The sequence below is a fragment of the Corythoichthys intestinalis genome, chromosome 18 (assembly GCF_030265065.1).
Source record: "Corythoichthys intestinalis isolate RoL2023-P3 chromosome 18, ASM3026506v1, whole genome shotgun sequence".
NCBI classification, from domain to species: Eukaryota; Metazoa; Chordata; class Actinopteri; order Syngnathiformes; family Syngnathidae; genus Corythoichthys; species Corythoichthys intestinalis.
Window position 1 is genome coordinate 19,927,889 of NC_080412.1, and position 26,098 is coordinate 19,953,986.

Sequence of the window (26,098 nt, forward strand, 5' to 3'; positions counted from 1 at the left end):
AGAGTAGGAGACAATATCTCTAGCATAAAAAAGTCAAGAGAAAGGAAGAACCACGAGAAGCTCGTCCAGTGGATAAGTGCACATGCTACATGTTTGAATGCAGAGCTTCGTTGAAGCTCATTAAAGTCCGCACACAAAGCGAGATGTTCTCCCTAATGAGCGGATGCTTTGGGGAGGAAGAAAGACAAAAAAGAGAGAGTTGTGTCCTCGGGAAGCTGGCCATGACAGCCTCCACTGTATCCAAACGCGACCGACCTCATGCATGTCAGGACTAACAACCGAGCCTTTCTCACCAACTTCTCCATCTCACTGGGCCCGCCTCCTCTATTCTCCACTTCCCGTCGGAATTAGGGAGTTATTCACCCCCTGGGATGGAGGGCAGAAACACATCATTACCAGGTTAGGGAAGGGGTTGAGGTTAGGCTTTGAATAGGGGAAGGTCTATTGATAGGAGTAGTGGCAAGGTTGGTCTAGGCTAGGGATAATGGTGAACCTAATGAGGACAAAAAACACGAGGAAACTTCAATAGTTCTTGGGTTTACTGAGAATTCAGTCAGATATGTGGAGTTCTTAAACCCGATTTCCGTTATCACTAAAAAAAAAAAAAAAAAAAAAAAAAACAATGTTTAGACTGATCTGGAGAAGTTTGAAGTGTTTCAGAGTTTAAAGGTTTTTTCCTGTACTGCTATTTTCTTCTAAACAGAAAAGAGCTTTATGAAAAGCAGAATGGAATGTAACAAAGTAAAAGTACTTCATTACTCGGGTACATTTTTGTGTATCTGTACTGTAATTGAGTACAAATATGAAGTGGTACTTTTTACTTTTACGTCACAACACTTTACAGCATGTATCTGTACTTCTTAAGCCTGAGTTATGCTGCTGCATTGCGGTGACGGCGACGTGACTACGACATCAATGAGCATTCGATAGTTCTGCGGTGAGGGAACGCATTGCTCTGTAATTCACCGCCAAGCAACTAGAGGGGTGTGGCGGTTTTGGAGCATGCTTGTTGACTTCCTCTAGTCTAGTGTAACGGAGAAAAAAATAAATAAACAACGCAAGATGGAACGCTTGAATGTGGGTCTTGAGCTCATCAACATTGAATAAATGTTGACCATACAAATGTTGAAGCCCAGGCGACGCAGAAGACGGTTTCGAGGCGGTCTGTCCAACATATGATGCCGGACAGAGAGTTCTAGCCTCGGGTGGAAACCAGCAAGCTGTGGCGGCTAGCTTCAAACTGGCGTCGAGCACTGCGTCCAGCCTTTTTTCAAGGTCTGCAAAGCCCTCCAGCCCGATTTGTTTGCCGTGTCCTACAGCCAGCCAGTGGGAAGCCGTAGCAGATTCCTGGCGGCTATGGAACTTCCCAAACAGCGTTGGAAGCCTTGATGTTAACGTTATCATAAAAGCACCGAGGCACTCTCAATCAGTGATGATGTATAGAGTGAGAACTGTCTGTTGTTGAAAATTTAACATCAAAACAACTCTTTTGACACCAAACCTGTGCTTTCATTCTTCATATACTTGAAGTGTGACATGTAATTAAGTCACAGACTCACAGCAAACACATGTGAACAATAAATGACGACGTGCACCAACCAAAAATACGACATAAAGTTATAAAAAGCTGGCAGTTTTTGTCCGACTGGGTCACCGCTTCGTGTGGCCATTCAATTCCGAACACACACATACTTGTCTCGGTGGTTCTTCCATTTTTTTATTCAATCGCTGGTTGACATCCAGCCCCGTATTTTCGTCAAACTCCTCCCACGAATTGCTTGCCATTTGGCAATCTTCATAATGTCTTGACGAGACATTGTAGAAGTTGTCGTAGTTGCTCTTCGTTGATGCTCTTGTCGGCTTGGTCCCATTTTTGCGTGTAGCAAAATCATGTTTGACAATGGCTGTGATTTCGCGCAGAAACAACAGTCTGAGCGGACCAATCAGAGTCCATTTGAGCCACATCACACGCGATGACGCGATGCAAAGTCAGAAAATTGAGAAGGAGCAAGAGAGGCTACGGCGGAGGGTCATAAATCGGGTCTTCCTTGACGGCGCAGGTCTGACACGGAAGCATAACTCGGCCTTTACTCTACTACTTTTCAAATTGTCGCCTGCGTTACACCTTACTTTTGTTTATTTGTTTGTTTGTTTGTTTTTCTCAGTGTGAATTGATAGTTTCATTTTCATGCCTCCGGCGAAATCAATGAGGCTCATGCAACTATAAGATATTGACCAATAAAAACCAACAGTGAGAGGAGCACGCCTTCAGATGGGTGCTGCACACTCTTGTACAGTAAGTGGGACCTGATAGTTGCAAGTAATCTGCCATTAAGCTACATTTTGGAGTTTTTTGAGCTTGTTAAGCTTCCGGTTAAGGTGCAATCAGTTTTTTTGCTTTTTTTTTTCCATCTTGCAGTTTTAAATAAAATTCAGCAGTCAATGAATTTTTGGGTTCTTTGATTAGTGAGTGAATTTACCAAAAAATGTGTCTAGAAGTGTTGGCGCTGAGAGAAGATAATTGAGAACCACTGGCATAAGGTAAGGTTAAGTTCACAATTTGGGTCAGAGTAAAGGAAGGGTTGGGATTTGGTGGGGGGAGAGTTAGGATTAGTTTCAAGGTTTGGACAGGTAAATCATTAGGGCAGGGGTGGGCACACTATTCCACAGTGGGCCGCAGCAGATTCGTTTTTTTGTTCCAACCCATCAAGAGGACACTTTTTCACCAATCTGGTGTCTTTCAGGTGCAATCAGTTGATTGCAGTCTGGTGATTCTTGTTTCCCAGGACCAATCATTGGTTAAACTGCCTGTGCTGGATCAGTTGTAACAAAGACCAGCACCCACTGCGGCCCTTTATGACCGGTTTGCCCATCCCTGGGTAAAGGGTGAGTGTACATGGTAGCTTTATCCAACTTTAAATATACTATTTTTGGTAATAAATCAAAACAGATCGTTTTTTAAGTCAGCTTTGACCCAAGCAATTCACTTCCAAATGAAGTCGGTGTAGTTTGAGGTGTGAAACGATCCAGCCAAGATGAAAACCAACCGGCAAATTGCCCTTCGAAGAAGAAATTGGATAAGATTTTTAACAATTTGGCCCAACGCCATCTTACATGGCTGGTTCTCAGACATTTTCGTCCGCTTATATTTGCCGATCTGATTTGGAGCCGAAACAATACACCCCCCCTGTAGCTTGTGATTCACAAAGATCAGAGCCTTTCCGGCTGCCACCTCTGTCCCTTCGGGGTGTCACCCGAGAAAACGGGAGCAGGCCAAGTTGCGGGAGGTTACTATGGCTCCGCTGCCAGCTTGGCAACGGAAAGCAGAGCAGAGCTGAGCTGAGCGACAACAGTAGGCTGTAATCAGGCAAACATTTCACACAGAGCTTGGAAAGTGAATCATGATTGAGCAAAGTTAAACCATCATCAAAGTGTTCACAAATGCAGTCCCGTTCACAAAAGCATAGACAAAGTTTCAATTGCTAAATTTCCCAAAAAATCCATTTGAACTGGGAGGGCTGACAGTATCTTTAACTCGTCAAGTCTTTTATGCATAGCAACACCACATTGACAATTATCTCAATTTTCCCTAAACAAACTGCGGCTCTTGATGGATTGCGAACCAAATCAGCCAGGCTATGAGCGCTGCAACCCTATTAAACTTTCAGCAAGGCAACAGCTGCTCATGCATTCACATCAGCACCAGCGCAAAAACGTGTCTCACTACTTTCACAGAACCGCCATCCCCCTTTTCCCTCAACATCGACGCTGATGACGGAAGGACAACGGCACAATTTTTTACGATGCACGGACTTAATGTAGTGGATAGCCCCGAGCAAAAAGACGTTCAGCCCTTCACGATGCGCTGTTTGAAAATGCATGAATTCAATCATGCATATTAATGAAACACCTTTCATCATATCAGTCACAGCAATTGGATTGCCTTTTTAGGCAGGGTTGTAAATAAAGAGCAAATTTACGTCAATAAATAACTTGGAAAAAAAGGATGACAGTCCCTTTTTATCGTGATTTTCATACATAAGAGTACTTTAATGCAAAACGCTGATTCAAAGCAGGCTATAACTTGTCCAGAGGTGTGAGTTTGAATGTAAGTGACTGTTTATATAACAGAACCAATGCGCAGCAGAGTAAATCAGTGTAGCAAACTGAGCTTGACTGAATGTTATTGAGTTACGTTTCTAATCACTTCCTCTACTTTGAGGGAGGGACTTATTACCATGATGGTTATTTTTTTTTCATTCTAGACATTTTTTTCTGAATGGTGGGATGGCTTGGATTTACCCCGGGGTAATTATGGAAAATAATGAAGACCAAACTCTATCCTAAAGATTGCTTCCAAATTACTTGACAGCTCAAAAAACGAACATTTGTCAACATCTATCCTGTAAGACAGCAAAGACAAATCATGTGCAGGCAAATTACGAACAGTCAATAGACAGTAAAATAATTACCCGGCAAGAGAACATCAGGCCAACATGATCTTATTAAAGCAGTGCGTCGGCGCACTTCGCAGATAAAATGAAGCTGCCAGTTCGGGAAGTGTCTTCTCATTCAACATCTTTGCAATACAAACAAGAAAGTGACGTACTTCAGTGTGGCTTTCTTGATGCATGGTTTCAAATGGGTTTGAACAAAAAAATGAAAGAAAATCAATGCAATTAACTCATTTGCGTCATAGACATGTTTATTTGTCAACTGAAATTCAATTGTTTAATGCCACCGAAAAATATATTGATCACGAATAGAGCTGAAACGAGTACTCGAGCATCTCGAGTAACTCAGTTTAAAAACTGATCCGAGTAATTTTATTCACCTCGAGTAATCGTTTATTTTGACAGCTCTAAGCATCACGTTTTGCTCGGACTACTTTTAATGCGGGACAACGCGCTGTCACGTGCGGAGAGGAAGAAGGGGGGGGGGGGGGGGGGGGACTTACTGCAGCCGACAGCCGCCACAAACGACGCCGACGTTGCTAAATACTAGCCCTCACGATGCTACGTTGGTACAGGTAGCGTCTCATGCGTCTCATAGAGATCACATGTATGTTGAACTAGATGCTAAATGACAGACTCGGCGGCGTCTGGGCAGCTTTAGTAAACAGCCGCCATCTTAAAGCAGTAGAGCGCTAAACGCTAATAAAGAGCGCTAAGCGCTAATAAATAAGATTAACGTTACTGTTCTGAAGTAACGTTAGCCCTGCGGAGGGCTAGGTTTCTATTAATTATGACCACTGTCGATGCTTGGCTAACGTGTCTTACATACAGGCTTTAACATAACATAGCATTGTGGAGTGATGAGGGTGTAAAATAAAAACTTAATCATGCTAACTATCAATTTTAGCTCAGTAGTCATTGCTGGATAAAACACCAAGTAGCACTGGTGCTAATGTGCTCCAATACAGCCTGTATCATACATTTATTTTGAACACTGCAAAAACTCAAAATCCTATCAGGACTTGCAGTTTAGACTAACTTAAAACTTAACTAGAACTTAAAAATGGCTTGACACAAAGAGAAATTCAATTGAAAGACGTGGGAAAAAATCCAAACTTTTAAGTGATGTGTGTTATCAAGCGTAACGGCATTTTTAGGTAAGATATATATATATATATATATATATATATATATTTGTAATAAGATCTAAAGTTTTTTGAGTGAAAGCAGTGAATTAGTCTTTTTTTTTTTTTTTTTTTTTTTTAATTCTAGTTACATCTGAGATGCAATTGTTGGCTGTTTTCAACAATATACATCGAAAATAAAGACATTGATTGACTGAAAATGGTTCAAAATTAGATGAAATGTCTTGTTTTCTCATGTATATTTATAATTGCTCTTCACCTAAAAATATATTTGTTTTATCCGATTACTCGATTAATCGATAGAATTTTCAGTCGATTACTCGATTACTAAAATATTCGATAGCTGCAGCCCTAATCACAAACATTATTCACTTTGCAATGCTCTGATCATGAACCGATTGTGTTCCACTTGATCCCGAAAAACAGCGCTCCACTGAAAGGAAAGTCGTAAATCCAGAAGCTGGAGCTTTTCCTCTTTGACGACATTGTGTCACAACAACACAGCTGCCACTCCTTTTCCTCCTCCAAAGCCACGCCACCTTTGTTCAACCCACCCTCCCCCACCTGGCCAAGCTTAAAGAAACCCTCCCACTCCTGAAGCTTCTTCCCTGGGCAGTGCACTCCATTCAGTGGAAGCCTTATACTGTAAATGAAAACTCAGACAGACCACGGACACATAACGGTAATGGCTCTGCTACGGTTGGAGGCATGTTAAGTAAGAGAGGGGATCAATGACTCACTGCAATAAACCAAGCTAGATCACAAATTAATTGCACGATAGAACCACTGGTAATGCTATATTCAAAACTTGGGAGTTGGAACCATTTTCTGTGTGTTGAAAATGAACAAGTGCTCAAGTTGACATTTTGACCTCACCCTCGTCAGGACTCTCATATCAAATGGCGTTAAAAACGAGGGAAAAAAATCAAAACTCCCCGAGTCTTGAAGAAGATCGATTAAGCCATTGGCCCTTGGGGGAGGCAAGAGCAATCCATACCACCTCTGACCTTTTCAGTCTGTAAGACTTTAAATTCAATAGGGTGGATTCTTGCTGAGACACAAGACCTTAAACAGAAAGTTTAGGAGGAATAAAGGGGTTAACTGGAAAAATAACGTGTTTGAAATCTGATAGGAAAACAGTTTTGAAGCAGACGTCAGTGACAAAACATTTCAATCAAACTCCAACGATTGATTGACAATTCAAACCTCAGTCCCACTACAGTGCAACAGAATGAGATTGTATGACCGAGACCAATTTCAAAGACCTCACAACACCTGATGTCTTCATTCGGTTAAAGACAATCTAGGCAAATCCATGAAGAATGTTCCAGTAGTACAATCTTTTAAAATCTTAGTCTGCAATGTTCTTCCTGCCTCAGCATCCATCTTACAGTATCTCAGCAGCCACCTGCGACCACCCAGAGACGACAACACATTTACTTCTATCAGCATTACCTCATCACCACACATTTGCCTTTCAGGCTCCACATATTGGATGTTACGAGCTAATTGGATGATGGCTGACATGACAGTTTGATCAAAAAGGTCCTCAGAGCCTGTCAAATAAACATCTCCCAATGCGTTTCATCTTGTTCCCACTGCATGACAGGTTTCACATTATTACGAGAATGGAATATCAAACTGCAAAGCAAGCTTACCCTGCAACTTTGCCAGCTCATCACCACTCCTGAAGTGGAACTACAAGACTTAAGCCCAATTTCACAACTGAAAAGACAGTAAACTCTCCTAAAAATTTGGACTGGACTGAAAATCTTACATATTGTTTAGCAATACCAGAAAAAAACATTGAGACTGGGTGAACATGTTAAAATCAGTCAATGGAAAAAAAACATTTAGAAAGAACAACAAATATCCAGTAATGACTAAAAGAACAAGATCACGGGTACAAGCGGCCAGAATGGGTTTTCTCAGGCGGCTAGCTGGCGCCTCCCTTAGGCTAGGTTCATACCGCAGGTCTTAATGCACAATTCCGATTTTTTTGTCATATCTGTTTTTTTGGCGTGCCCGTTCAGACTGCCTTTGTCCATTGAGTCTGTTTAAGTATTACGCATGCGCAATAATTCGCAGTCCGACATGCGCAGAGCAAACTGACCCGCATTTCCAGGAGCATAAAAAAAAAAAGGACTACGCATGAGGCATACACACACGTACGGACAGTTTGCCCCAACTCTCCCCCGACCGTGTAAGCAATCTTGAAATATTGCTCATTTGGAGCAGAGAGAAAAACAAGTCTGCCCTTTCTCCAAAAGCCGCATTCAAGCAAGGCGCTAATGCTAATGGACAGCTGCACCGCTACTGTAGCGCCCTGTCTCTCTAGCTTTTTGCGGACGGAATTGCTGTATTAGTTCCAATTTGAGGGACTTGACAGTTCAGACCCTAGCCACATTCTGGAAAAATGCGGCCCAGATCGGATTTTAACCATATATTAAAGTGACTGATTTGAAACTGTCCATTTTTATGCGACTTTCCCGTTCAGACCATCAAGTTAATGTCTCACTCGAGTCGGAAAAACACGAAAAGTCAGGTTCGTGCACTAAGACCTGCGGTATAAAGCTAGCCTTGGAGACAGGGTGAGAAACGCTGCTATTCGCGAGAGGCTCAGAGTCGAGTCGCTGCTACATCACGTAGAAAGGAGTCAGTCGAAGGGGTTCGGACGTCTGGTGCGGATGCGACCAGGGCGGCTCCCGAGGAAGGTGTTCCTGATATGTCCAGCTGGGAGGAGACCTCAGGGCAGGCCCAGGACTAGGTGGAGGGATTATATCTCGACACTGGTTTAGGAGCGCCTCGGGATCCCCCAGTCAGAGCAAGTAAATGTGGCCTGACTTTGGATAAGAGGTTGAAGATGTATGGATGGAACAAACATCCAAGACATAAAAGAATACTATTAGAGGTGTGCGAAATTTCTGATTCTTAGATTACTCGCGATTCGGCCGTGGAAGATTCGAGAACGATTCACAAACATCCAAATTCCGATTATTTAATTGTACCAGGTAAAGCGGAACTAAAACACAGTCAGCGCGGTCTTAGGGACGCAATGAGGAACGGACCGAGAGTAAATATCATGTTCAACTCATGCTGCAAGATTTAAAAAAAATAATAATAATAATAATACCTGAGTGCGGCCGACAGCCACTACAAACAACACCCGGTTGCTAGTTTCTACAAACATATGGCCACAAAATGCTGTGGTAGATATCACATAGAACTAGATGCGAAATAACAGACAACGGCGGCGTTAGAACATCCATAGAGACCTAGATGCAAAATGACAGATTTACCAGCAAAAGTAAATAAGCAGTAAGCAGTCGACTTCTCTGGAAGGCTCTGTTGTAGCGAACCTAATTAACTTTTTTTCTAATATACTCCTAAATCGGCAAAATCTCGACTTGAATTTATCTTTAAATAATGAAACCGTTTTAAAAAACTTTCACATGTCGAAAGTAGACAGAAAAGGAAATTATGGAATAACGGGAGCAATTTTAACAACTTTGACGGTTGATTCACAACATTAAATTAATTGAATATAGTTTAAAGCTGCTGATACAGAATGGAGACTTGAGTATTTTATTTACTATTTTGAACTGTTGGACTTTGGAACAATTTTCGAACTAATGTACGAAACATTAAAAGCAGTGGTGGGGGTGCATCAATAATCGATGTATAATCGAATCGTAGCCTCTGATTCATCATCGTTATTGAATCGTTAGGTGCCCCAAGATTCCCACCTCTACTGACTATACTAAAAACACTAGAGACTCCACTCAACTCTGTGTCGCAAACAAAACAGTGATCAGAACCTTGAATATGTTGGAAAATATCAAACTGAGAACAAAACCTTGATACATTACTGAAAAAAAGAAATGAGACAGAAGGTACAGTCACTATTAATATACCCCAGGAGTATACAGATATATCAGAAGGGATAAAAATGCTTTGGCAGCACTAAAATGTAAGCTAATTATAAATAACATAGCAAATGCACAGCATTTAAGATTTAACTGATTTTGAGGACAAAGAAGATATCTTAAGCAAGACAGAACTGAACAAAACTAAACTCATCTTTGGGCCAGGACTGAAAATTTCCAACTTATAATAAATATTGACAATATAAAGATTCCACAAAACTTTCTCGTTAAGAACTTGCAAGAAGTAGAAGTTTGTGCCACAATGACCCTGTGTCTTTCTGGCCTTTGACTGGTAGACAGCTCGAGAAGACCGCTAGGCCACAAAGGATGCTCGCCTCAAAAATATGTTCACGTTGCCAGTTCAGACAATAAACGAGTGGTTTTCGCAATACCGCATATGCTGCATATTTAACCACATTTTAATCACCTGGGGGGATTGGTCGTGAGAGGGAGGAGTCGACATAACAAAGGTTGAGGCATTAACGCCCTGGGGTTCATTTCTGTCGGCGCCCCCATGCCCCTGCTGGGATGAGCTAACCCACAGTTGCCAGGCATTACATCATGACGGTGAGTCATAGCGCGAGGTCAGGAGCGAGTTAAGCGCGTACCCAGGAAAGGTGTAAGGAGGCAATGGCTTTCAGCAAAGGCAACAAAAACGGCAGCAGCTCATCTTGTAGCCACAAAGACAGTTCTGGAATTGATCCCTGCTCTGAGGTCCATAAATTATTAACTCCTGAAGTGCACTCAGTGGTCAGCTGAGAATTAGGAAAATTGAACATTTGTTTTTGATATTTAAGCCTAGGACTCAGTTTGAATAAAACTGATGTACAGTATGTCCGGAAAAATGACTGATGGTTGATGGTTTAGCATTCAGTCTATTTGGGATTGATTTTTTTTCTGCAACCAGCAGAGGAAAACTCGATTTAGTTACTGCTTAAATGAGTGCATGGTGACATCAGCTAAGAGGAAGCTGAACTACTATACATGCAGGAAGCTATTTTGGAGATGTTTTCTCAATGCTTATGCTGGGTTTGCTCCCAAACGCATGCTGAAATACAAGTGTAGGATGCTAATCATGCCGTGAAAGTTTCTGAGTTTATTTATATTTTTAAATACGTCAAAAAGTTCGAGTAAGCGTGACATCCACATAATTCTGACTATTCAAAACGGGTTTCTGTCTGCTTTCAGAGGAATTTTTCTATTCAGGATAAGTATTTTCTATAGGGATGTCCCCGATCCGATCACGTGATCGGAAATTGGGCCGATCGCGCCATTTTTCAGTGGAGTGAAATTGAGTAAAAAGGATCGGGTATTTAATTTAAAAAATATACTTATATTATGCCTGAACATCGTCATCATGATGTGCAGATGCGCAATACTTGCATCGCAAGGACGTGTGATATTTTGTTTTTATTTTTGAACAGCACCAGAGCCTCTCACTCTCTCTCCTGCTAAGCATTGCGACAAAACTGTTTTCTTGGTCACCAGTGCAGCTGGCAATTAGTACTTAAAGTTAACGATGATTGACAGGTTTGTAGCTTTGATCTGGCCACAGAAGAGTCGGTAGCTCAACGATCAAAGGCACAAATGTATTAATCACTACTGAACTTACAGTCTGAAGTATCCTGTGTCGAGAGGCTGTTCTCGGCAGCATGGGCGTCAAAACGTGAGTGAATTTGACTGGACTCACTCAATGAAGCATTTAATAGAGACAAGCATTATTTTCACGTTATTTTTGTTCGAAAATAATTCACATTTTGAAGGCAGCACAGTGGGACAGTGGTTAGCTCGCCCACCTCACAGTTCAGAGTATACCCCGCCTTCTGCCTGGAGTTAGCTGCGATAGGCTACCTCTCTTGAGGATAAGCGGTTCAGAAGATGAATTAATTATATGAATGTTATGGAGAGTGATTAAAAGTATGGCGTTAAAGCAAAGCTAGATAACTTTTCAACCAATAGGGAATATACTGTATATAAATAGATACATTTCTATGCATTTTAGGAATTTTGAGGATGTCCCTTTTTTTTCGTCACATGTACGGGTTTGGATGCAAATTTCTGAAAGGTGGCAACCCTAGCTGACGAGTTTGGGTTACCGGTTTCATGGTTTACCGTGGTGTGAAAACGTCTTGGTTTCAAAACCACTAAAAATTTCCGTCATACCATAGTGCGGTATTCGCTATTTTTCATGTGCTAAAAATGAGGCCAGAAGAGGCTTGGTGCGGCAGCGCTCACTCCCTCCCCTGAATGTTGCTGTGTCAGTGACGCTATTCTGCTAAACAGCCAGCGAACCCAAAAATATACACTCCATACACAAGGCGTACTTTTCTTCAATTTATTGTGCTCTCAAATCATGGTAAGTGAAATATCCAAAATGATTTAGTATACAATTGTATTTTTCCACGTGTGAGTAGGTTCAACAGGTTACCACCATGAAAAAGTTCGCCAAAAACAAAACACATGTTTTCCTTTCAAATTCAATATACAAACTAACTAAAAACTTACAAAGACGAATGCTAGCTTAGGCTTAGCTGGGAGAGCAACTTTGTCAACGTTTGAAGTCTCACAGCCGCTGAGTGAGAAACAAGCTTGAATGAAGGGGGGGGAAAAATCAAAGATCGCTAATTGCAAAAGATGATCTTGCCCTAAGCACAAATCCACATTCGCTGGAGGAGGGAGGTCTGATTTTTTTTTTTTTTTTTTTTTTTTTTTTTTTAAGATTAAACCTTTCCACAACAATATTTACATTTTAACTAACTTATATATATTTTAACTAACTTTATTAACTTATGAATTCTTTATGTTCTTAACACAAAGGCATGACATCATGTAGACTAGAGTTGACAAAGTGGCTGAAAATGGCGAAACTTCACTTGTTAATACACCGTATTTTTCAGACTATAAGTGGCACCTGAGTATAAGTCGCACCAGCCATAAAATGCCCAACGAAGAGGAAAAAAACATATAAAAGTCGCACCGGAGTATAAATCGCATTTTGGAGGGAAATTTACTTGATAAAATCCAACACATAGAACAGATGTGTCATTTTGAAAGGTTATTTAAAATAAAAATACAATAGAGAACAACATGCTGAAAAAGTGTACAGTATGATAATGTTACATGATGCATGAACAACTGGATGCGAACATGGCCGGTATGTTAACGTAACATAGCTATTAAGAGTTATTCAGATAACTATAGCATAAAGAACATGCTAGCAAGTTTACCAAACCATCAGTGTCACTCCAAAACACCAAAATAAAATAATGTGTTAATAATTTCACACATTAGTCGCTCCAGAGTATGAGTCCCACCCCCACCCAAACTATGAAAAAAACTGCGACTTACTAGTTTAGTCCGAAAAACACGGTATATTTTTTTTTTCACTTTTTAAAGGCTAAAAAGGAACAAAGTAATCTAGAAATGCAATGGCATTGCCAACAGATACAAAAATATATATGTTTTATACTCCACAACACGCCCGGAAAAAAACGAAAGCGGAAGTATTGTAAAAAGTACAGTACGGTAACATGTTTGGAATTTTTGTTCAAATTTTAAAAAATATATATATATATATATATAAATAATTTTAAAAAACTTCTTTGCGGTATCGGATCGGGACTCGGTATCGCCAGATTCTCAAAATCACTCCGACTTGGACTTGGGTGTAAAAATATGCTTCTTCAAATGCATGCACTCTGCAGGTTTCAGAACTCCAAGGTTCCGGTAAGAGTTTCCTAAAGTCATTTTTAGAGTTGCAAGTAGCAGACAAAGATCAATGGGCAATACTCATTGTTACCTTCTTGCAGCCACTGTAAGCATCAAGCGATTGTACAGCAAGTGGCATTAATTGGTTCTTGGTTACTGTGCAAACCCGCTAATTGACGCAGAGCTTTTCTTATAACCCGTATCCGGTGGAAGCAAGCAAAACAAAACAAAGGCATTAAAGGGAAGTATTTGAGAAGCTAATCTAAATCTCACAAAAGAGCTAGACACCATCTTGGGATGAGATCACACACCCACCACCCGTTGAGCTAATGAGTTGTTCCGACCACATTTAATGAGAACTTGAAAGTCATCATAATGTAGGAATTTGTTACAATTATAATCATCCTCTGTATCTAGACATACTCTGCCCATGACTCCACTAATAACAACTACAATTAAGCACTGAAGTATAGAAGGACAGCTCTTTTAGAAAGCACCGGTGAGGAACAAATATCTTTCTCAGTCCTCCTGATGATTTGAAAAGTAGCCTATTTGACATTTTAGTCACTGAGGTATGAAATTTTAAATGGAGAGTCAAGGCACCACTTTTTTTAGCCTGTAAACAGATATGACCTAATGCAACATCTAAATTGAATTGAAACTTTTACCTGAAACTGGAGTTTTGGCTTTCAAAACAGCACACTCTCGCTAATTGTATAATAATAATAATCTGTTGCGAGAGCTCAACCGATTAAACTAATTGTATAATAATAATAATCTGTTGGGAGAGATCAACCGATTAAACTCAAAATCTTGATTTAGCATGAGGAGAATTTCCAACCTCAATAGCTGTCATGTTACTTTGGTAACTCCTACAAATAGCTGTCTTCTGAAGCAAGGATTTGTTAACCATTAAATCTGTACTCGGGTGTGGTTTTGTAGCAGGACTTTTCTCCACGACGGTCCATTTGTGACCCTCTTGGCGCTTGTCAAGATTAAAGTATGTGTAAGATCATATAAAGTCCAAATTAGAACTTACTGTACTTTTAATGACGCATAACCCACTGACATAGGTTGAAGTACAGGCTGCACTTGTTTGATATCATCATAAACCACATGAAAGTGCTCTTGACTTGTTCCTTAACCTGACCTAAATCATTGGTTGCAGTGATGTACGTACTATATATAATGAATGAACTGATCTGCAGTAATGGTCTGCATATACATATACCGCATTAATAGAAGGGAACGGGGGGGCTTTTAGTCCAATTTTTGTGCTCATCCTGCCCCCACATTCACTTTTCAATAGAACACCCTCAGAGCTCACACAATGCAAATGTTTGCCCGCGGCTCTATTCACGCACTTATTAATATGCAAAAGGACGGCCTAGCGCTGTCTACCAGTGGCAGGAGATGAAATAGAGTGACTGTCAAATATGAATGCTACACTAACGAATTCAGCATGACAAAACCCTGCTATATGGTGAGGATTTATGAATAATGAAACCATTATTTAGCTTTAGAGTGAACTGTGTGGGAATATACACACACTTGCAGATGTATTGGAACAGCATATATAAAACCAGCATTTGCTGTAGACTGAAAATATTTGGGTTTTACATAGGGATGTCCCGATCGCATATTTTTGCACCAGAGTCCGAGTCACCGGATTTTGAGAATCTGCCAATGCGGATTCCTGATCCGATAACGAAAAAAAAGTTTTTATTTTTTTAGTTTAATAGAAGCTCCAAATATGTTACTAGAGGTGGGAATCTTTGGGCACCTAGTGATTCGATTTTGATTTGATTATAAATTGATAATTGATGCAATACCCCCCCCTTTTAATGTCTTGCACATTACTTCCGAAATTCTTCAAAAATCCTCTCAGGCTAAACCAAACTACTATTTCAGTATCAAGTTAATAGTTCAAAACAGTAAATAAAATACTCAACTCAAGTCCCCATTCAGTATCAGCAGCTTTAAAATACATTCAATTTAATGTTGCAAATCAACCCTTACAGTTGTTAAAATTGCTTCCGTTATTCCATAATTTCCCTTCTGTCTACTTTCGACATGTGAAAGTTTTAAAACTGTTTCATCACTTAAAGATAGATTCAAGATTTTGCTGATTTAGGAGTATTTTAGATTAAAAGTTAATTAAGTTTGCTACAACAGAGCCTTCCAGAGAAGTATACTGCTTTAAGGTGGCGGCTGTTTACTAACGCCTGCAAGTCTGTCATTTCGCAACTAGTTCTCGATACATGTTCTAACACCGCGGTCGTCTGTCATTTCGCATCTAGTTCTACATATATGTGATATCTACCGTAGCGTTATGTGGCCGTATGTTTGTAGCAACTAGCAAATGGGCGTTGTTTGTAGCGGCTGTCAGCCGCAGTCAGGTATTATTGTTTTTTTATCTCGCGGCATGAGTTAAACCTGATATTTCCTCTCCGTACGTTCCTCATTGCGTCCCAAAGACCGCGCTGACGGTGTTTTAGTTCTGCTTTACCAGGTATAATTCAATAATTGGAATTTGGATGTTTGTAAATCGTTCTCGAATCTCCCACGGCCAAATCTCGAATAATCTAAGAATCGGAAATTTCGCACGCCTCTATATGTTACAGTACAGTAATTCCTCTTCTGCTTTTTCCAGGAGTGTTACAATGTATAAAAGGTATATATTTATATCTATATACAGTGGTACCTCTACTTATGAAATTAATTAGTTCTGGAAGTAGTTTCTTAACTTGAAAATTCTGAAAGTAGAGATGCGTTCCATGTAAATGCCCTAATCCGTTTCAAGCCCCCCAAATTTCAGACATAAATAATTTATATCTTTTATAATTCATCGAAAATGCATCAAAACATGCAACAAATATCTGTTACAATTAGATTATTGCACAATAAACATAAAATCCGAGTTGTGCATAATGTAAAAAAACAAGATTAGAGTAAAGAATCAAAGTTAATACACTCAGCTGTTGGAACACGTGGAGCTAACGAAGAGGATGCTGGGATACACACATACAGTGGCGGTCCCTCTTAGCCAGTTGGATGCGAGGAATGCTAGGCAATAGCCAACTGCACAGCAGCTATAAGTATGTTACGTTCTGTTAACATTCTGTTCAGGCAATATTTTCCCGATCTTAACCCGATCCTTTTCACCCGATTCCCATCCTCAGAAAAATGGCCTGATCGGCCCGATTTCCAATCACATAATCAGATCGTGCACATCTTTAGTTTTACACAACCATTTATTTTAGTGAGAAAAGTGTTTAGAGTTGCAAATTGCAAGCATAATCACAAAACAACTACTCCTAATTAGTACTGTTCTACCTTGCGGTACATGTTAGTTCAGAGCTTATTTCCGTGATGCACCAGAGTAAAACGTGTTCACTGTGTCACTTTTGCACACAGATGGTGCAGTGACAAAGTTTCAGAGGCTCACATATATTCTAAGCGAAACCTTATAATTTTCCTCTTGTTTGGTTGCTTTTTCTCCCCCGGTTGCCACTCGTTCAAAAATAGCCCATATTATTTTCATAGTGGCTTTGAACATGCAAAACCGCACGGCAGTTCAAGTCACATGTGTTTGCCATTTAGCAGTTGTATAATTTCTTTCAAAACTTTTACTGTCTCCTCGTCTTTTTTGTCAGTGGGTGGAATTCAGTCTTAACTTTCGATGTAGGAAAACATTGTTTTGGACGTGTCCTCCCTTGTTCACTTATTTTACATTCAGCGTCCATGAAAATTTGTCAATTGTCAACTTGACAATTTCTACCATACTTTGACGGTCTCATGGAAGGAAATGGATTGGGGCTGCAATTATTGATTATTTTAATAGTCGATTAATCAATTAACTAGTTATGTTCAAATAATTGAGTAATTGGATAAGGAACATAAAAAATTAAAATGCCTGAGCTGAGCCTCAAATAGTGTACAAAAATAAATGAGGATCTAAGTACGACAAAAGAACAATTGGCTAACTTACGTAGAAAAAGTCCGTTAGCTTAAATGCTATTAAATGCCAACATTTTTTTTTTTTTTTTACAATGATCTTAACAAATGGTTCAAACACATATTCCCACAGAAAAAAAGGCTAAATATACCCATAAAATAAATTACGAATGCATTAAAAAAAACATTAGCTCAACAAAAACTTATGATGTTCATAACAGGGAGCAGCCGGATTCAGCCAAATGAAATGAGTTATGTAATATACACTGTCACCACTAGAGGGCAGTGTATCCACCCAAATCAATAACAGTAAATGCAAACCCTCAAAACAAACCCACAACGCCACTTTAATTAACCGAATACTCGAAGCAGCAAAATTTAATTAGAATCTTATTTTCTAATCAAAGTACTTGAGTTAATTGATTAATCGTTGCAGCACTGAAATGGATGCAATGTGAATTTTCACACAGTCAGATATATATGTGTTAATTCACACCACACAGTTCTTAGGACTGAAAAAAGACTTGTGATACTGTTTCCGATTTTTTAAAGACTAAGGGTTTTAAATCGTGCCCTGTGGGACGCCGTCTGAAGTTGTAACAGATAAGGCTGCAACTAACGATTATTTTTACAATCGATTAATCGGACGATTACTCAAACTATCAATTTTTCAATTACCTTCACAATTTAACTTAAAGTTGCTTTAGGAATGTTTTAAGTAACAATGAACAAAAAATGGATGACCATTTCCTTCAAAAATAATATTTTCTTACCGCTTCCTGACCTAACTGTACTCTACTACTTTACTGTTTTAAGTACATAAAACTTGTTAAAGTTTTTAATAAAGGGTCTGAGTGTTAAGCACGGAAAGAATTTCTCAGTACACAAATCAAAGTCCTGTTTGTTCAAATTAAAAAAAAAAGTGCTGCTGATTGACTTTTTTTTTTTCTTTGTGGGCAAAGCGCGAATATAAATTGTCTCATTGACTCACTTATTTTCTTTTAACAAACTAAACAAAATTGGATAAGGCATAGGCAGACTGTAATGAGTCAGTTTTCTTTATCAAATAGTTTTTCATAAATAAAATTCAAATCCAATTTCAAAGCACACACTCTTGTATGACAATTTAAAGTTTGAATGGGAGTTGGTGTTGAAAGAAGACTAAGCTGTTATATGAATGAATTTAATTGCAACAATACCACAAGTAACAAAGGGGAAGTCAGTTACGAGAAAAGACCACACTTTGGATTTTATGGCCTCAGAAGGAAGTTTACAGTATGGCTTTTATTTGCACTGAAAAACAGGGGGGAAACAATTTGCTATTCCAACTGGTAGAAAACACATTTTTTTTGGTGATACTGACTTGAAAGACTAAGATGACATTCCAAATTAGGATCCTGTCATGAACATTTCAACTTGACAGACCAAAGCGGACGCACTCAAAAGTCCATTATCTATCTTTTCTTTTGGTTGAATGTATAATTTAATTCCTCCAAAAGTGATGCGAATCTCATCTGAAAATTTAATTACCGCTGAACTGAAACAGGAACCGGAAATCAATAAAGCCAATTATGTTGCTCAGCCTTCTAATAAGTAATACCGCCATTACCCTTTTAATACAGCCTGGCCTATCAAATAATGTGATCAATTTCTTTGACTTTCTTCGCCTGCCCCAACAGAGCAGCACTAGCTCACACATATCTAATTATCTTCCTCTCCATTCTTTTCACTGTTTTTCTTCAAGGGCTTGTGAGCACTGCAGCGACTTTCTTAAAATATCTCGGAAAGATTCCGAGCAATGCGGGGTGTTGACAGGGTGCATTAGTACTGCTGGTTGAGTCGCTGATAAATAGAGGCAAAGGCCATCACTACCAATGACGGCGAATGATGTCCAACTAGGAGGGTCTGACAGCGATCATTCATGGCGATCTCTGCCGATGGCAGCCAATGAGTTAAGCAGCACATACTGTATAATGACGTTGATTTAAACTTGTATTTTATTTCTTTTAATTTCCTCCACAGCTCAATGAATCACTAAAAGTAGAAATAATTTAAAGTTTCATTGTCTTTTTTTTCATGGTATCATATTGATGACGCGTGGAATTTTTTTAAGTTTCGACTTAATTGTGACTTCATCGTAGGCATGTGCCGGTATGAGATTCTGATAGTATGAGAACCTTAAGAAAAATATCACGGTATCACGGTATTGCAATTACAGCTCTAAAATGTGTGACTTTGAGATATCTTGGTTAAAAAAATAATAATAATAACTTTACATTTTTATTTTTCAAAACATATTAGCAAATCGAAACAAATATATTGTTAAGTTAAAACAAATTTAAAAATATTCTAGATAAAATTAGAATAAATGCAGTCCTTTAGGTGAGCCTAAACCCACAGACACAGCGCAACATCATTACCATCAGAACAAAAATAATTGAATTATTTTCCATAAAAAGCACGTGTGTATGACTCGTTTCATGTTTACATTATACACACACTCTTTCTCAACACAGACGCTTGACACACTAAACAAGCTAGAGTTAACTCTCGTAGCTGGTGGGAAATGCTTATAAGGTGTTTACTCACATTTAATTCTGTATAAATGTGAAATCATATTGGAGGTATTTCCTCCTCGACAGCCACCCTCCACAAACATGTTTTACATGTCGGTTAGCCCTCTTCTTCTAAGCCGCGGCCGTTTTTAACTTTTCTGTAGCCTAAGTATTCCCATAACAGCGATTTCTTTTTCTTCGATGGGGGAAAAAGTTAAGGAGTTTCACCTCCTCCAGCCATCGTCTAACACAGCTGACTCACTGACACTGAGCAACAACAGGTGGGGAAGGGTTGAGCCTAGCTGCTGCAAGCAAGGGATTTCTTCATGCATTCTTGGGACATCAAAAATAGCTAATACCTTAGGGACGGTATGACAGAAAATTTTTGCGGCTTTGAAACCGTGATGTTGTCATACCACGGTATACCTTGAAACCAGTAATTGGCACATATCTACTTCATCTTGATGCTTTTTGTTGGGAACTTCTTGTTCACAAATGTTTAAGATCAATACTTCAGCACATTTCTGTTCAGATGAAAATTCTCAGAACTATGAATATGTGTCGTATGATCAATCGTTTTAATCTGAAAGTAGGCTGAGGGAAAGAAACCAAAGCGCTGCAGCACAGTGGAGACCATGGAGTCAATCGAGTGTGTTACCATTGTCATTTCAAGTTGGTAACATGAACAAATGTCCCCTTTTCAATGAGTGTACAATACAAGCCTAATTTGTCAGAAAACAGGAGACTTGTCACAGAATGCATTACACTGCAGTCCTCCTGAACCGGCTGCTTCTACTTCTAATCGTACATATGGGCTAAATATAACAGTTGGCGTAAGAACTGTGCGCCCACAATGCCTAACTTTACTCTTTGTGATAGACGTCTCGTAAATCAACTATTCTTCCTCTCTCCAAAGGCCCCTGGGAGCCCTCCAAACTACACTTGGGGCTGACTATAGAACTGGAGAGCAGATGCGAGGAGAAGGAGTAGGAGGAGTTTTGGGGTTAAAATAGGGTCCCCTAACCACAGGAGCCTCAGGATTGGAAGCTATTGTACACACACGATGACTATTCAGCAGTCTCCAACCGGATTAAACACCACAGTTGGTCCTGTCTGGACTCGCAGCTAGAAACTGTTCCTTGCCATCCAGGCATCGGAAACCCAAAAGACAACCACATCAATGTGTTCAACTCAGTGACTCCAAAATGCAATCAACCACTGAAACAAAAGAGGAACCTTAAGACCAGGCAACAACAACAACAACTTCTGAAAAACACACCTGATATTATGAAAATACATCTTGGAAAGCAATTGGAATGAACCACCTAAAGAAGAGTGGTGATGCTCCAGCACCCTCCACCAACAACCCACCCCAAAAAAAGCTTAAATGTATCCACAAAAGCAAGTTTTAGCGCGAAAAACTCATTCCAAGTCGCTTAATTTTCACCATCATGGGGAAGCCGATGAGGGTAACTTGTTGGGCCCAAGCGCGGCGCGCCTCCTGCCGATGAACGTACCCCCTGGTGTCCGCCGGTGGCTCCGGAAGATGCTGCACCAAAACACAGACGCCTAAATCAATAACTCACCTGCGCAGGCGATGTAGAAGAATCCCCAAAGGATGTCCTTCGTTTGAAGCATCTTTAAGTGCAGCTCACTGATATTCTCCTCGTTTCGAAAAAGCTGGTAAACAACAACAGCCAGCGGGCGGGTTTCTCTCGGTGCTCCTTGTCGCTGCCCGTGTGCGCGCAGCAATATGAGTGACAACCAGCAGCACAAGCAGCAGCAGCAGCAGCCGGAGCACTCACATGCACACTCACACGCACACGCTCAAATGATACCAGTGCGATTACTCCGCCCGGTGGCTCATCGCTTGCACAGCATGTAAGCGCACACAGGAGGGGGTGATGGAGGAAAAGGAGGAAGCGCGTGACAAAGTAGTGCGCGGAGCAGGCGGAGGAGACGGCAGATGGTCCACTAATTCGGATTATTGCACAAACTGCCCAGTTGCGGTTTAGAAGCGACACAAGAGATCACTATGAAAAGTTGTTATCGAATTATTGGGAAGAAGCAGTAACTCATTGTCTGCCATTGACAAAGATAGACGTCCAATTGATTTAAACTGGGATGACTGGCCGTGAATGCTTATCATTCAGTTCCATTGACGGCGCTAGACATTAAATCCAATATATAGGGCGGAAAACACAGACAAGACTGAAAAAGCAGTTTCTGCTCTTGCACTCCTCTTTTCAAGAAACTGCTCTATTTTAAGCCGAAACAACTGTTGTTTGATAGAACATTATGTCTATATGCTGCCATAGCAGATTCGTGGCGCATGAAGCCCCCGAACTATTTTTAATTTGTCCGTTTTACCCTGAAACGACTTTAAAAAATTATTCACTTTTTTTTTAAACTTTTAAACAAATTATGTCACAATAAAAAAAAATGGCGTCTGTAAAAAAGACACGGATATCTACCTCATAACTATTGCTTAATTGTTTTTTTTTTTTGTTGTTGTTACTTTCGCATTTTCTCCGATATGTTAGATGATAAATAATCAATCCAAACAAAGAAAAATTGAAAGAAAGAAAAAAACGTTTAAAAGGGTAAATATATGAAAAAGAAAATCTCAACCACTCCTTGATGTCTGCGATTTCTGCATCGCGACCCTTGTTATATCACCATGCTTCACCCATAAAAAAAATAAATAAATAAATAAAATCCAGCTGTGGCCATTCACAGCTGTGTCTTGACACTCGGTGATACATGCTACATGGAGTTTTGGGATCGAAACAAGGTAAGTAAGCGATAATATCTCGTTAAAATCGTGGCGTCTTTAATTCTGCTCGCGTGCTCTCGCCTCCCGATAGGGTTTTGCTGTTTAATTTTTTTTTTTTTTTTTTTTTTTTAATGCCCTCCTGTTCAAAATTTTCCTTCCCCCAGAAAATTGAGATTTTAAGCTTTCCAATGATGTATCACACATGCATATCGGACAATTTTGAGTATGGCCAAATTGGGGGTCTCAGAGCGTAGCTTCAAGTCACCTAAGTGTTTTCCGTCATAGACAAGTTTCCTGAACGAAAAACATATTACCTTTGACATTACGTTTGATAATTCCTGCTCTGAACTTCCAGTTTAGTTGACAAAGTTAAAACTGCAGAATCAAACCAGTGGAACCCACAGAATCTCCCAAAATGGATTCAGAACGACGTAGATGAGAATCCGAGACTTTCTGTGCTGTGAGTGAACTCCTGGAAGCATAGGCAGAGTTTGACTTTTGGGGCAGGGGGGGCACAATATTTTTGCTACCAATCATTCTTGAGGGGAATTCTAAATCAGGCTGCTTGGGCAATACTTTTTTTCAAGATAGTCATCCATTGAATTTGGTACGCCCGCCAGTGTCGTGCCAATGTAGTTACCCCAGTCAAAAATTGTATCCCCTGGGCGGAGCCATATGGTTGTAGATTTGTGTCTTTATTATTCAACCAAAAAAAAAAATCTTCAATAAAAAAAAAAAGTTGCTTCAATCAAAATATATATTTTCAACCCAAAAAGTCACTTCAATTAAAAATAAAAATAAAAATGTGTTTCAATGCAAAAACAAATTTGAAACTCAAAAAAATGCATGTGAAAGCTTGGGCCACAGTTTGGCCAGGACATTTTTCTCTATTAGTCAATCAAAAAATAAGTTGCGTCAAAAAAATATAGATTTTCAACAAGAATAATCACTTCAATTAAAAAAAAAAAAAAAAAAAAAAATTCAATCATAGAAAAAAGTTTTTGAATGAAAAAATATTTGAGATAGAAAAAATTGCATTTGAACTCTTAATTTTTCATTGAAAAAGTTTTCTTTGATTGAAGCAATCCTTTTTGTGTTTGGGCCATATTATGATTAGGACATTTGTGTCTAAATCATTCAATCCCCCCCAAAAGTTGCTTCAATCAAAAAAAAAAAAAAAAAAAAAAAAAAAATTCAATCCAAAAAAAAAAAAAAAAATTCATTTTTGAAAAATATCTTTTTCTCTAATACTGTATATATTTTATATGTATATATATTTTGTTGTTCATTTCATTCATTTTTGTTGCTGTTTTATTGCTTTGCAACTTATACTGTATATATATATATATATATATATATATATATATATATATATATATATAATATATATAGGAAAGTCAATTACATGCAATGACAATATTCGGCCACCGGGGGGGGGCTGACCCCTCTGCCCCCCCTTAAAATCCGCTTATGCCTGGAAGCGCCCATATCCTGTATATGGTTGGAAGTTTTGAACAGCATCCAGCTTCAAAGCGCCAGTGTGGATCTACCTCATCATACACCTTAAATCGAAATCAGCTGCAGACAATAAGTTAAGGATGTGATGTGCTTTAAACCTAAGGATACAGCATTTCCAAATTGTCTTTGTTTGAGGGAATTTGATGAGTAATGTTACTCCAGCTCCACTGTTGTTTTGGATGGAGAGAGTGTAAAACGGAAGCAGCGAGCAGAAATGTGGAAGTACAGTGGAAGTACTTGTCTATAGACCCTACTCACGTGACGTCACAGCCACGCCCCCGCGCCATGATGTCCGCATACTCGCCATAGAAATGCATGAGCGCTTAGTAAATTCTTCCTATTATTGCACGTTTTACTGCTCGTCAACATTAATACTCAAAATGGTGAAGTCGTGTGTGGCGGTCGGTTGCAAAAACAGAGAAGATAGACGGAGAGACTTGAATTTTTACCGTATTCCGAGAGACACGAAGAGGAGGCCGCGATTGACTGCTGCAATTCGACGAGACAACTGGGCTCCAAACGACTACCACAGATTATGTAGTAGTCATTTTATATCTGGTAAGATGCATTTAATATATATTTAGAGGGTTTCGGGCTGACAACCACAATTAAGATCATTGCTAGGCTAATCGCCGACAACATACACGTATGTATGTAGTTAGTGCTATCGCTAAACCATATAAACATTAAAAGCCCTAGCTCCATTGACAAATGACATGAAATACATTAGACTTGACAGTGGATGTTAGCAAGAACAAAAGATTTTCAATTGAAAATTTCGTAACTCACCTTCCGAGCACAAGATTCCTGCCGAATTTTCGTGTACGAGGACGTGTTTCACCTAACCAGCAACGTAGCATTTATAAGCCTCCAAGCTCTTAAAGTTTTTCAAACTTTCGTGAGAATAAGCTGATTTTGTGTGGGTATCAGATGTCAGGCGAAGCCAGCGGGTCGAAAAACATCGATTTAGGCATCAAATACGGATCTGGCGAATGGATAAACTGAAGCTTTTCCACGTAACGCCTTTTATGCAACGGATCCAATGAGTTTACAGCGTCAGATAACACCGGGGCTTCCATGAATTGCTCTATAACTTGCTCGACTAATAGAAAACAATGAGAATAGGTCTGAAAAAGAGGTACAATATGGCGGCCGGAAACAGCGACACGCCCATTTTGTGACGTAGGTGAGTAGGGTCTATTGGACTTCTAGTACGGTCAATGGCAGCCAGTGAGTTAAATTAGTGCCAATGGGTTAAACATTAATTATTGCAGCAATAATGGTGCAGCAACTTAAGAAGAGAGACATTATGACAGTATATCTTGTTGTATACACAGTATAACAATACACAGTTGTATATTGTTTATCTTTGCGATAAACGGTAATACTATAAGGCACACCAGTTTCTCTTGAATGATCACTGCTAACCCTCCCGGTCAAAATAGATTTGACGCCTTGATCTGTCAATGGCAATCAATGAGTTCATTATTATCAGAATAAAATTGCACAAATATTTATACAGTTGAAGAAAATCTAAAACTCGATTCTTATTTTAACAGGTGTAAACTCCAAAATCCTGATACAGTAGCACCTTGAGTAACACCTTAAGAGTTGAATGGCGGCAATGAATGGGTAAGCGTTTAATCAATTTTTACTTGTTAAAAACATATTTGTAATCTGTTTCGGTTAGCTCATTTGCTGCCATTGACAGCAATAGATGTCTAATCCATTTGAACTGGGAGGCAGTCACTACCAGCCTCTTCGAATTCTAATGGACTGGACATCTAGCTCCATTCTTGGCATGTAAACAAACATTAACTGCCACCCAGAGTTGGTGTTGGAGTAGCCACAAATTTTACTCAAGTCAGAGTAGCGCTACTTCAAAATAATATTACTCAAGTAACGGTTAAAGTAGTAATCCAAAAAATGTACTCAAGTACAAGTAAAAAAAGTATTTGGTGAAAAGAATACTCATGTGTAACATTGTGAGTAACTGCTTATGATTATTATTATTATTATTTTTTTTTCTAAGCAATGTTTTTTTATTCTGAGCACAAAG

At 39.4% G+C, this 26,098-nt stretch overlaps 1 protein-coding gene across 8 annotated transcripts in view; it reads right to left on the reverse strand.

Annotated features, from left to right (window-relative positions):
- ncam1a (neural cell adhesion molecule 1a) overlaps window positions 1-21,570 on the reverse strand; it is a 399,099-nt gene extending 377,529 nt beyond the window's left edge. For 2 of the 8 annotated variants that reach the window (XM_057820265.1, XM_057820266.1), the window contains exon 1: window positions 21,332-21,569. In XM_057820265.1, the coding sequence (XP_057676248.1) occupies window positions 21,332-21,383 (52 nt within the window). In that variant the 5' untranslated portion in view covers window positions 21,384-21,569. Of the gene's footprint in view, window positions 1-21,331 lie in introns of all 8 variants that reach the window. The other 6 variants (XM_057820267.1, XM_057820269.1, XM_057820271.1 and 3 more) reach the window with 4 other exon arrangements.
- Window positions 21,571-26,098: the final 4,528 nt, after the last annotated feature.